At 39.7% G+C, this 13,626-nt stretch overlaps 1 protein-coding gene across 1 annotated transcript in view; it reads left to right on the top strand.

Annotated features, from left to right (window-relative positions):
• nbas (NBAS subunit of NRZ tethering complex) overlaps positions 1–8,902 on the top strand; it is a 253,972-nt gene extending 245,070 nt beyond the window's left edge. Inside the window, exon 52 of the mRNA XM_055635330.1 lies at positions 8,286–8,902. Within this exon, the coding sequence (XP_055491305.1) occupies positions 8,286–8,561 (276 nt within the window). The 3' untranslated portion in view covers positions 8,562–8,902. The remainder of the gene's footprint in view (positions 1–8,285) is intronic.
• Positions 8,903–13,626: the final 4,724 nt, after the last annotated feature.

Raw genomic sequence — 13,626 nt, 5'->3', positions numbered from 1 at the left:
AGATGCAACACCTGTCCCTATACACTGACCTTTCCGTCATAGACCTCCTCCACTGTCAGAGAGGCCCAACGCAAATTGGAGGAACAGCATCTCATATTTAGCTTGGGCAGCTTACATCCCAATGGTATGAATATTGACTTCTAACTTCAAGTAACCCGTGCTCTCTCACTCTCACACTCACACACTCCCTCTCCCTCTCCCTCTCCTCTCTCTCTCACACACTCTCTCTCTCTCTCTCTCACACGCACTCTTCTCTCTCTCACTCTCTCTCTCACTCTCTCTCACTCTCTCTCTCTCTCTCTCTCACACACTCTCACATTCTCTCACTCTCTCTCTCTCTCTCTCTCTCCATCCCTCCCGCACCCTAGTTCTCCGATCTGACTGACCTCCTGATTAAACTTTACATTATTTGCCTTGTTGTTCACTTCCCCTAGCTAATAATGCTGTTCAACATTTTCTTTGATCTCCATCCTCTTTGATCTCTTGTTTTTCACTTTACCCTTTACCCTTCCATATCTCTTGTCCCCCCTCCCCCCTTGACCTGAAACGTCATGCATTCCTTCTATCCAGTGATGCTACGTCCCGCTAAGTTACTCCAGCATTTTGTGCCTTATCTTCCTTAAAACTTATTTATGTGCTACAGTTTAAGGTAATCATACCTTAACATATCCATAGCTTGCAAAAATAGGATTGCAGTGCAGTTGTTGCATTAATGTGTTTGCTCTTGTTTACTCTTTTAGGTAACCTTGGAATTTGTCAAATTTAATAACTGCTCCATTACTACTAATGTGTGAATTTATCAGCTGAAATTAGCAAGTGAAGTAGCTCAAATCCACGCTGTTATTTAACTCACTCTGGCTCTTCTACCATTTGATACTTCTACTTTGGATAAGTTACAAATCTAACAATTTGCTATAGCTTGCTATGAATAAAGAGAGTATTTTAAGTGTCTTCCTACTTCTAGAAGTAGGCACTATTCCTGTATATAGTTGGATGTATAAATAGGAGTAATGTGCATCACTGAAATCAATACAAATTTGTTCTGTTGGATGAATTTTTTTGAACATGGAAATTGTGCAAGTACTTTTTGGATTGGCAGACCTTACCAACCTTACGCGGTGTACCATCTGTTTCAGTCATCTTGACACATTGACTCGAACTAGATTAATAGGGAGAGTGGAGATTTCTATCCCAGCTGAACGTCATTGAGCAAGAAGATAAAAATCCTGCAAGAAATTCTGAAAGCAGGTTAATACATATTTGCCAGGCAGGTGAACTAGAGTATTTTTAAAGTTAAATAACAAAGATTATGGAGTTCTAGGAGGGACTTTGAAACATTGAAACTATGTAGCATTGTCATATTAATGAAACATGAATCAATATTTAGACATAGTTTAGATGAATAGAGACACGAGAGAGTACAGACGCTGAGATATGAAGCAACAACTTCCTCCACCAGAGCTGAGCCACTTTGTTTTCCAGCAGATTGGTGCTTTAGTTTAGTTGTGTGGTTGAAGGAAAAGAGCTCTAGTGATATGGAAACACAAGCAATGAATGGGATTAACATTGAATCACTGCCTCTACCTCCACCTTTTCTAATGTCATTATTATGAGTACCAAAAATCTGAACAGACAATTTGTTCCTAGTTGAGCAATTGGATTATTACCATGCCATAGAACATAATATATTGTTAATCAAGCAAGCCCAAAGGCATGGGATCCTGAATAGAGTCTATTGTGCATCTTTGTGCTTAGCACTTCTGACCATTGCCCTTAATTCAAAATGACAAAGATGATAAGCACATATAAATGTTCATTAGCAATTATTTTCTAACAAAGTATACATTGTCCAGACTTTTTCTCTAGTGACATGTATTTGCCGCAACTTTAGTACTTGAATTCAATATTTTCTCTGAAAAGACATGTTATAAAATCCCCATGTGTTTTCTCACTTACTACATTAATCTAATTTATTTTCTTTGCACCTGGATGTCTGGGTGTCCTTGTACACCGGTCACTGAATGTTGGCGTGCAGGTACAGCAGGCAGTGAAGAACGCTAATGGAATGTTGGCCTTCATAACAAGAGGATTTCAGTATAGGAGTAAAGAGATTCTTCTGCAGTTGTATAGGGCTCTGGTGAGATCACATCTGCAGTAATGTGTGCAGTTTTGGTCTCCTAATTTGAGGAAGGACATCCTTGTGATTGAGGCAGTGCAGCGTAGGTTCACAAGATTGATTCCTGGGATGGCGGGACTGTCATATGAGGAAAGATTGAAAAGACTAGGCTTGTATTCACTGGAGTTTAGAAGGATGAGGGGGGGGGTCTTGTAGAAACATATAAAATTATACAAGGACTGGACAAGCTAGATGCAGGAAAACATTTCCCAATGTTGGGCGAGTCCAGACCCAGGGGCCACAGTCTTAGAACAAAGGAGAGGCCATTTAAGAGTCTATTGTGCATCTTTGTGCTTAGCACTTCTGACCATTGCCCTTAATTCAAAATGACAAAGATGATAAGCACATATCCCTGCCACAGAGGGCAGTGGGGGGGCAAATCACTGGATGGATTTAAGAGAGTTAGATAGAGCTCCAGGGACTAGTGGAATCAAGGGATATGGGAAGAAGGCAGGCACGGGTTATTGATTGGGGATGATCACAATGAATGGCGGTGCTGGGTCGAAGGGCCGAATGGCCTCTTCCTGCACGCTGTTTTCTATGTTTCTGTGATTGGAATTAATTAATTAACACCTTTTTACTTGGTTAACATATAAATTTGAAAAGCAAAAATTACAAATTATAACAGCAGAACTGGTTCCAACCTTGTCAAATCTAATTTCATTTGAGGAATGTCCTGTGGGAGATCCTACATTTAAACGTTGCCTAAGCAACTTCCTGTTTTTCCTCTAAGAGCTCTATGTGCTCATTTCAATTCCGAGTTTGTTTTTAGGTCAATTTGAGTGTTTATCCACTTTGGTGGCAAAAATAGGAAAGTAGACTATTATCTGAATGGTGGCCGATTAGGAAAAGGGGAGATGCAACGAGACCTGGGTGTCACGGTACACCAGTCATTGAAAGTAGGCATGCAGGTGCAGCAGGTAGTGAAGAAAGCGAATGGTATGTTAGCATTCATAGCAAAAGGATTTGAGTATAAGAGCAGGGAGGTTCTACTGCAGTTGTACAGGGTCTTGGTGAGACCACACCTGGAGTATTGCGTACAGTTTTGGTCTCCTAATCTGAGAAAAGACATTCTTGCCATAGAGGGAGTACAGAGAAGGTTCACCAGACTGATTCCTGGGATGTCAGGACTTTCATATGAAGAAAGACTGGATAGACTCGGCTTGTACTCGCTAGAATTTAGAAGATTGAGGGGGGATCTTATAGAAACTTACAAAATTCTTAAGAGGTTGGACAGGCTAGATGCAGGAAGATTGTTCCCGATGTTGGGGAAGTCCAGAACAAGGGGTCACAGTTTAAGGATAAGGGGGAAATCTTTTAGGACCGAGATTAGAAAAATATTTTTTTCACACAGAGAGTGATGAATCTCTGGAATTATCTGCCACAAAGGTAGTTGAGGCCAGTTCATTGGTTATATTTAAGAGGGAGTTAGATGTGGCCCTTGTGGCTAAAGGGATCAGGGGGTATGGAGGGAAGGCAGGTACAGGATACTGAGTTGGATGATCAGCCATGATCATATTGAATGGCGGTGCAGGCTCGAAGGACCGAATGACCTACTCCTGCACTTAATTTCTATGTTTCTATGTTATGGCATGTTTCCATTCAACATGCTTAAGACTTGCATTGTTTTCAGTTACATTATTGAAATTCATGTGAGATGTTAAGGAATCAGGAGAAAAAAATAATATGGAAGAGTTAAGACATAACAAATTTACTAAGAAATTACATGTGGGTAGATTAATATAAACTTCAACAAGGATTGACAAGGGATAATCAGCATGGTTGTGTGGTTTATATGGGTCAACAAGGACTTCGACAAGGTTCCACATGGTAGGCTGCTCTGCAAGGTTAGATCACGTGGGATCCAGTGAGAGCTAGATAACTGGATACAGAATTGGCTTCATGGAAAGAAGCAGAGGGTGCTGGGTGGAATGCTATTTTACAGACTGGAGGCTGTGACTAGTGGTCGAGCAGAGGGATCTGGGAGTGCATTCACACATCCCTGAAAGTGGTGAGGAAGGCATTTGGCATTTGGTCTTCATCACCCAAGGAATTGCATAGTCAGGCCGTTATGTTACAGTTATAGAAGACATTGATGACCTTCAGTTGTGGTTACCTTCATTAGGAAAAAGGTAATTTAGCGGGAAGAAAGTCAAGAGAGGATGTTGCCTGGACACGAGAGCCTAAGCTATATGGAGAGATTGGGTAGGATTGGACTCTATTCCTTGGAGGCTGAGGGGTGATTTTATAGAGGTGTATAAAATCATGAGTGAAATCCACTGTGTCTTTTTCCCAGGTTAAGGGAATCAAGAACTAGAGGCCATTGGTTTAAGGTGAGAGAGAGGGGAAAGATTTAATAAGAACCGTAGGTGCATCTTTTTCTCACAGAGTGGTGGGTCAACATATGGAACAAGCTGCCAGAGGAAATAGGTGAGGCAAATTCAGTGACAACATTTAAAAGACATTGGACAGGTACATGGATGGGAAATGTTAAGAGGGATATGGGGCATGCAGCTTGGAAATAATAGGCATGTTACAAAACCTACCTGAAGCGTCATTGAGAATCTGCCCCAGGCCGTGTGTGTGATTTTGGCGCTGTTTAGAGGGGGCGAGTTTAAAACGCGATTTTTACTAGGCTGTGGCAATCGAAAATGTTCAGCCTAGTAAATCATTAACGAAAAATCGCTGAAAGACCCCGTCGCAAAAGGTATTATTAGTTTTTATGGCCTTGTATAATAGTTATAGTAGTTTAAAAATCACTCTCTAAACCCGCGACCTCTCGCAGCCCCAGGGTTTTATAAAGCAAACAATTAAAGGTATGTACCTTATTTTTACATTAAAAGGGGCTTCTTAAGAACCCTGTATATAAAGTTTTCTATAGCGAGTAGCTAATTTTGGGCTCTTTATATCCCGCAGTATTTTTCTGGGCATTTGAGGGCACAAATCCACTGCAATGTGAACGTTCTAAACCAGCGCGTTCACAGGAACCCACTAGAAAGCCGATTTAAAATGGACTTTAATTTACAGCAATTGAACACTAAATTCCTTCCATTTGGCCTATAAATTGATGTAAATGAGATTTAAAAATCATGTTTTATTGTGAATTATTTGTGAATATTATTTGGACACTTAGGCTATTTAAAAATGTTAATCATTTATTAAGAAATGGATAGATGTTTAGATCTAGTAATTGAAGTTTGTAATTAGTTACAATTGGGTAACTAACTAATTATATGCTTTAATTTCTGATCATCCAAGTAAGATTATTTTATATTTGTTTCAGAATGGTTCAATCTATGGTAACTGAAAATTTCATTCAGTTCTCTTAATTTTTAAGAAGGTTATGGGCTTTTGACTGTCCATGATCACAGCTTTTTTGTTATGTCCATAGAAAATCAATAGGGAACAAGATGCTAATTTCCGAGTATGAAAATGGCCATAACTTTTTTATTACTTGAGATATGAAAGTGAATTAGGTGTCAAATTAAACTTATTTTTATGCTTTATCTGATGGGATAAATTGCAGACTTGATTTTTTAAATCTCAAAATTTTGTAACATTGCTAGAAATAGACCCCTCAACCTAACTCTTCCATGCTAACCAGAATGCCCATCTACGCTAGCCCACGTTGACCCATATCCCTCTAGACCTACGAATCATACAAGAACTTGTACTACTATTCAAAGAGGTGGAGTGGTCCAGATGACATGGCTAGTAAGTTAACCCGATTGTGCGTAAACCATCCCACACAAATGAAAGTTTTCTAGAAAATTACGGTATGTAGAAAGACTGAAAAGGCTACTGCTTGATCTCACCAGCCATATCCCAAATTATTCCATTAAAAATACCGTTTTTATACAATTTGAATGTTCTATCTAAATCATCCTCCATAATGAAGCACATGTGAACACCTTGATACCTGCCTCCATTTAAATTGTGTAAGTATTTACTGAAAAGTGATTACCACACCCAAAAAACTGAACATTCTTCATTGCTCAAACTACCCATGTTCCTTGGAGTATTTTCAGATTTATTAGCACAGAAGTGCCACACTTAGCTCAAAAACCAATTATCTTAAAATACCAGGACAATGAGTAGTCGATCCAGTTTTAGGTAACTTCTAACGACCCCATCCTCTGAGCCCCATCTGGACTCTCACCTGCTTCTCCCCTCCCCCTCTACCTCCTCCGACATTCCTCTGGTTTCACAATTTGAAACTCTTCTATCTCACACATTATGCTTTATTCTCTGGCTTTTGCTTCAACAATCTGCCTATTTAAGCCCCCCGCCCCGACTTGCCTGAGCACCTAGTACCTGCCAAATTTTGTCCTGCCTCCTCTCACCCAGCCATTTCCCCCCCACCACCCCAACTGTCATTCTGAAGAAGGGTCTCGACTCGAAACATCACCTATCCAGAGATGCTGCCTGGCCCCTTGAGTTACTCCAGCACTTTGTATCCTTCTGTGTACCAGCATTTACTGTTTGTTGTTTATTCAAAGTGGATCTTAAATTGGCTTGGGGAGAGGAGGCAGACAATTGTGGTTAAAGGGTGTTTATTTTACTGGAAGCCTGAAATAAATTATGTGCTGCAGGGGTGGGTGATGGACCTTTGTTGGTGTCTTGCACATAACTGACTTAGATGAGAATGTAGATGGACCGACTGGTAAGTTTGCTGACAACACAAAAAATAGTGGCGTAGTTAATGAAAAAGGTTGTAAAAGAATACAGTAGGCCATAAATCAGTTGGAAAGATGGGTAGATAGAATTTATTCCAGCTAAATGTGAGGTAATGTATTTTAGGTTGTCAATTGCTTACAGTATGTGTACAGTAAGGGGAGTGTTGATGTGCAAAAACCTTGGGTGGAAGTTCATAGCCCCTGAAAATGGCATCACAGGTAAATAGGGTAGTGAAGAAGGCATTTGGCATGCTTGCCTCCTTAGGCTAAGGCATTGAGTTCAAGCAAAAGTGCTGAAGTAGGGTCAGGCAGCATCTGAAGATGGAATGGGCAGGTGACATTTCTGGTCAAGAACCTTCTTCGGGCTGAAGAAGGGTTCCAACCCGAAAAGGCACCTGTCCATTCCCTCCACAAATGCTGCCTGACCCATTGCGTTTTGCTCAATATTCTGGCATCTGCAGTCCCTTGTGTCTTCATTGAGTACAGGAGTTGGGACTTCTTGTTGCAGCTTTACCAAGCATTGGTATGGCCGCACTTGGAATATTTTGTACAGTTCTGGTCACCATTGCACTGGAACGACATGGTAGCTTCAGAAAATGTGCGTGGTGCCCTGAATGGAAGGCTTTACTTATAACGAGAGATTGGATAGGTTGGAACACAGAAGGGGGGGGGGGGGGGGGGTCACCTGACAGATTTGTAAAATTATGAGGGGCACAGATAAGGTAGCAAATACAATAATTGAGTTTTTTTCCCTTCCTCCCTATGATGGGAAAGTCTAAAACTAGAGGGCATAAGATATAAAGAGAGTGTGAAGAAATTTAAAGAGATGTGAGGGGTAAGATTTGTCACACTGTGGAGGTTAGTTATCTGGAACTAACTGCCAGAGGAAGGTGGACACAATTATAATGTTTAAAGGACATTTGGACAGATGCTTGGAAAAGGAAATACAGGATTACAGGCCGAATGCAGGCAAATGGGATTAGTATAAACAGGCTTCATGGTCAGCATGGACTAGTTATGCCGAAGGGCCCATTTCCATGCTGCATAGCTCTGACTCTATAATCCTACACCATTTTGAGTCTGGATGGTTGCACATACTTATGTTCTCTCAGATTTTTCAGGGCACTAATTAAAGCTTCCCTCTGGCTTACTTTTTGCTTTTAACCTTTCCCTTCAGAATCTATACTTTTCCCTCAGGATCCCCTTTCCCCCATCAGGGTTGCAAAACTGTTCATGCATGCCTATAATAAAAGGTATATAAATCTAATTGTAGAGTTTGTTTTGATTTGATGTGCATTTATATTCTCCTTGTGTATAATGTGTGGTGCAGGTCACGCAGTTACTGTAAATCAAAGTCTTCAATATCTAATGAAATAACATTTATCTAACAATTTACATGAATAAAGGTTTTTGCTGTATTCTTCTTCCCTTAGATTGATGCTTCCAGTTGTGATTCAGAACTACTTTCTTTGCTGCTGAACAAGAAACTAATGGTCGACTGCATTTCTACTGCTTTCTACCCTCACCTTATAAGGCACCTCCTGGGCAATCACATGGAAGGCCAGTGCAGTGTTGATGAAGTAGCTGAACAGTTGAATCAAGCAGGCTACACTGCAGAAGGTGGTTCTCTATTGATGTCTCATAGAGCTGTACATCCATCCTTAAGTACGTTTAGCGCTGCGTTAACCGTTACAAGGAGGTGGTTATAAAAGGATTTTCCAGCAAAAAGTATATTTGCTTCTTTCCACAAAAGTGAAGTTGCAAAGAAAGGCTGAACATGCACTACATGCCCTATTAATTTTTAACGGGACACTGGTTGACATGACTAATCATCTTGAAACTATCTACTGGCACTTGATTCACAAAATCAGTGCGATTGTTTAAGCAGACTTTCAACTGTTCCTTTTATTTTTGCAAACTATTTAGAATTTGGAAACTTCTCATAAATAACAATTACCAAGAACTAATTGATGTTGTCGTCAAGTAATGTGCTGTAGTGCACTTATGCAGTTGTCACTGTGAAATAGTGTATTAAAATTTTCAAACAAAATTACTTCTTTAAATTTGTGAAATTATTTCAAATCCTCTTCTGGGCACTGGTAAAAAAATCTAGGAAACAATAAAAATATATAAATGTATGTACTTATGTACCCATCTGCTCTACTTTTTTTAAGCACAACACTTTGTATCTGAGCAACAAGTCTTGATTTTTCTTATTAACTTGCTACTTTGAGCAAATCTACTCTTTAAGTTCTTGAGTTGAGCTGCATGGACTAGCAATTTTTTTGTTTGGTGAAACCTTTCCAAGAATCAATAATTAGGGAAAATTATTTCACTTTAAATTATTTCTTGAATCCAACTGTTGCAACAACCCATATGTAGTGTTTCAAACTTTTAAAATATAAAACTATGACAATCATTGCAAAGTCTATCAATATGTCACAATTGTTATATCCCAGCCTAGAGATAGCCTCTCAACATCAGCCTTTGTTACTTCAATAAATAGTATGTAACCCAACCAAAACTGTTCTGAACATTTGCAATTCCTTCTCCACTCACATTGCCTCCTTCAATTTCAATGCCTCTCTTGGCGTTACCCATAAAGGGTTGCATCAACTTGGTGTTGCATCAAATAATCTACATCCAAGATTTTTTGTAAAATAAAACTCGTCCCAGCACTGGAAAATGAACAAAAAATATTAACTCATCCTTTTACTTCCTTATACTGATTTTCTTCAGAAACCCTGTAGCTTGGGTGGAAAAGATAGAAAACAGGAGCAATTTGTTCTGCCTATCAATAAGATCCTGGCTGATCTCAACATTGTATTTGTTTCTCTTCCCATACCCCTTGATGCCATTTGTGCACTAAAAAAACTATATTTAAATACATTTTCAATTTTGGCCTCCACAGCCTTCCATGCCAGAGAATTTCACAGGTTTACCACCCTCTGACGTAAATAACTTTCTCCTCGTATCAGTCCTACGAATCTTACCCGTTGTCTGAGATTGAGTGCGATTAATTTTCTTTTGTGTCACGTTATATCAGAGGTTCACAGGAAATTAAGGTACATTATGTTATAGACCTTGCCATAGTCTGCTTGGTTTGTGACTTAAGTCCAGGACATTGGTGAATGCACTCCTCTGATCCATGTTGACTGCCAATAACAAGATTATTATTGTCAGATTTGTGTGGCAATGGTAGTTGTTGCCTTACAGCGCTTGCAGCGCCAGAGACCTGGGTTTGATCCCGACTATGGGTGTGTCTGTACGGAGTTTGTACGTTCTCTCCGTGACAGTGTGGGTTTTCTCCGAGATCTTCGGTTTCCTCCCATACTCCAAAGACGTACAGGTATGTAGGTTAATTGGCTTGGTGTATGCAAATTGTCCCTAGTGTGTTTAGGATAGTGTCAATGTGTGGGGATTGCTGGTCGGTGCGGACTTGGTGGGTTGAAGGGCTTGTTCCCGCACTGTATCTCAAACCTAAACTAAACTAAACCAATTTGCTTCTAAATATAGATTTCTATGTTTTTGCACAAAATTAAATCAACGATCTGAAGATTTCCACTATATTTAATTTTAATGTCTATATTAGACTGTTTATAATCTCTTATGACCTGAGTGATCACTGCTCCGACAAATTTTATCTCTGGTCTCATTACTCTAAAATAAACTCATCTAGCCCTGAGGATTTGTTTGTTTTGAGTCTGATTAGCAAGTCTGAGACTTTGATCTCTTTTTTTTAAACCCAATCATTGATTTAGTTTGGATATCTTTGTTTGATGATGGAATGCAATGCATGTCTTCCTCCAGTCATGGAGCATTTAAAATTCTGTGCCCGAATTTGGTGCTTTCTTGCTGTTGTGATATTTTTATGGTATAATCATAAAATCAACAAATAATATAGCATGTTGGGTCACTGTGCTTATCATACTTTTGCTGCCTTTGAAACAGCTCTTGAATTAACCTGCTCCTTTCTCTATTACCTTTTTTAATGAAAAAAATCAATTTAAGTCTTTTTCCAATTCCCTTTTGAATATTAAAATGTGTTTATCAAATGGCGACCTCTTGCTGTGTAAATAAAAGTAGTAATGTTTCTACAGTTTGATTAGTCAATTACCTGAAATTGGTGTTAATGGTTCTTTCTTTCTGCAAATAATTTTTGATTATTCTCTCATCGTCACCATTGATCATTTTGGACATTGTGTTCAACTCACATCTTTCCCTGCTTTAATGACTCCACATCCTCCTATCTCTTCACATAGGTAAAATTCCTTGTTTTCTTAAGCGAGCTAGTAAACCCTTGTTCATCCTCTTCAAGACATTGACATTGTTGGTAAACTAGTGCCCAGAATTAAAATGCTATACCCTACATGCCTTAATCATTTATTCAAAAAAATGTTTTGGCTTACCTAGTCTTCAGATATTTTTGTACACGCTCGCCTAGGTCTCAGTTCCCTTCAAAATATTACTGTGTTGCCTCCCCTCAATCTTCCCACAAAATATATCACCTCACAATTTTAAGTTTCACATGTGATGTTTATGTCTGTTTTACTAACCTCCATTTACCCGTCCAAACGCTGATACTTCTTTAAATATTATAAAACAAGACGATAAGACATCGGAGCAGAGTGAGGTCATTTGGCCCATCAAGTCTTCTCCACCATTCAATCGTGGCTGATCTATATTTTCTTTCAACCTCATGCTCCTGTCTTCTACTTGTTACCTTTGATGCCCTGGAAATCTGCAAATGCTGAAAGTTTGAAATACTGGAAATTGTCAGCAGATCAGGCAGCATCTGTGGGAAGAGAAAATAAGTTGGTTTTAATTTGCATGTGGATGGATAGAACTAAATTAATATCTGACTGGATGATGTTTTAAGTCGGGATCTTTCTTCAGACTTGTTGTAGTGGAGGGAAGAAAGTGGAAGAGAGGTGGGAATAGGACAAAGTCTGGCAAGAGATAAGTAGATATAGGTGAGGGGTGATTTGATTGGCATATGGATGGACAAAGGTCAGAGATGAAAAGGACAAAAAGAGATAAAGATAAAGAGATGCCATTTCAAAAATCTGCTTTCACTGCCCTTTAAGGAGCAGTATTCCAAAGAGTCTAGCTTCCGTAAATAAGTCTACTATTAGACACATTTCATAATTAGAATTTAGTGTTGCATTATGCTACCTCTGGAAACTATTCCCTTGTCAAATTATGTGAGTATTTAGGAACTCAAGTAAAAATATTATTGCTGATCTACTCTGAATATTTCATTGCAGTCACTTGCAATTTCAACAATGCAATGTGATCTGGTAATGCGTGATGCTTTATCTTTGGTTTGTTGATCTAATATATCCCCTTTTTTTCTTTTTTAAGTACTGTTCTCATTACGCGTCATCCAATGTCATATTTGCCCATTCACCCCCTCTGGTAAATAATAATGTTATATTTCTGCTGTCTCCTTCTTTATATCTCTTAATGGATCTCTTAACGTTTATAAAATCATAAAAGCTAGAGTGGGAAAAGGCAATTGTCGCATCAAGCCAACCCTGCTCTTCAGTAAAGATGTGGCTGATCCAATCAGTCTCAACATCACACTCCTTCCTGCACTACCTATAGCTCTTGGACGCCCCGAAGATCTATCAGCCTGTACCTGGATATATTGGAAGACTTTGCCTCCACTGCTATTAGGAGAGGGCCAAATAGACAATAGGTGCAGGAGTAGGCCATTCGGCCATTCAAGCCAGAACCGCCATTTACTGTGATCATGGCTGATCATCCACAATCAGTACCCCGTTCCTGCCTTCTCCCCATATCCCTTGACTCCGCTATCTTTAAGAACTCTATCTAACTCGGTCTTGAAAACAACCAGAGAATCGGACTCCACTGCCCTCAAGGCAGAGAATTCCACAGATTCACAGCTCTCAGGGTGAAAATGTTTTTCCTCATCTTCGTTCTAAATGGCCCACCCCTTGGTTCTGCACTCCCCCAACTTCTGGAACATCTTTCCTGCCTCTAGCATGTCCAATCACTCAATAATCTTATATGTTTCAATAAGTTCCCCTCGCATCCTTCTAAATTATAGTGTATACAAGCCCAGTCGCTCCATTCTTTCAGCATATGACAGTCCCACCATCCCGGGAATTATCCTCGTGAACCTATACTGAACTCCCTCAATAGCAAGAATGTCCTTTCTCAAATTTGGAGACCAAAACTGCACACAATACGCCAGGCGTGGTCTCACTAGGGCCCTGTACAACTGCAGATCTCTTTGCTCCTTTACTGGACTCCTCTTGTTATGAAGGTCAACATGCCATTCGCTTTCTTCACTGCCTGCTGTACTTGCATGCTTACTTCCAGAGATTGATGTATAAGGACACCCAGATCTCGTTCTACTTCCCATTTTCCTAACTTGACACCATATAGATAATAATCTGCCTTCCTGTTATTTTGAACCAAAGTGGATAACCTCACATTTATCCACATTGAACTGCATCTGCCATGCATCTGCCCACTCACCCAACCTGTCCAAGTCACCCTGCATCCTCATCACAGTTCACACTGCCACCCAGTTTTGTGTCATCTGCAAATTTGCTAATGTTACTTTTAATCCCTTCATCTAAATCATTAAGGTGATGAGTGTATCTGCAGTGGCATTTAACTTCTCATAGCTGTCAGTCGCACCACTCTGAAAAAAACAATCCACCGCAGAATGATCTCAATGTTCTCAAAGATGGAAGTAAGAAGGAAACTGCAAGGGGGCAGACCTGTTTTTCTGACTGTCTT

Source organism: Leucoraja erinacea, chromosome 5 (genome assembly GCF_028641065.1).
Source record: "Leucoraja erinacea ecotype New England chromosome 5, Leri_hhj_1, whole genome shotgun sequence".
Lineage (NCBI taxonomy): Eukaryota > Metazoa > Chordata > Chondrichthyes > Rajiformes > Rajidae > Leucoraja > Leucoraja erinaceus.
Note: the sequence above shows the minus strand (reverse complement) of the source record. Positions and strands in the feature narration are given on the sequence as shown.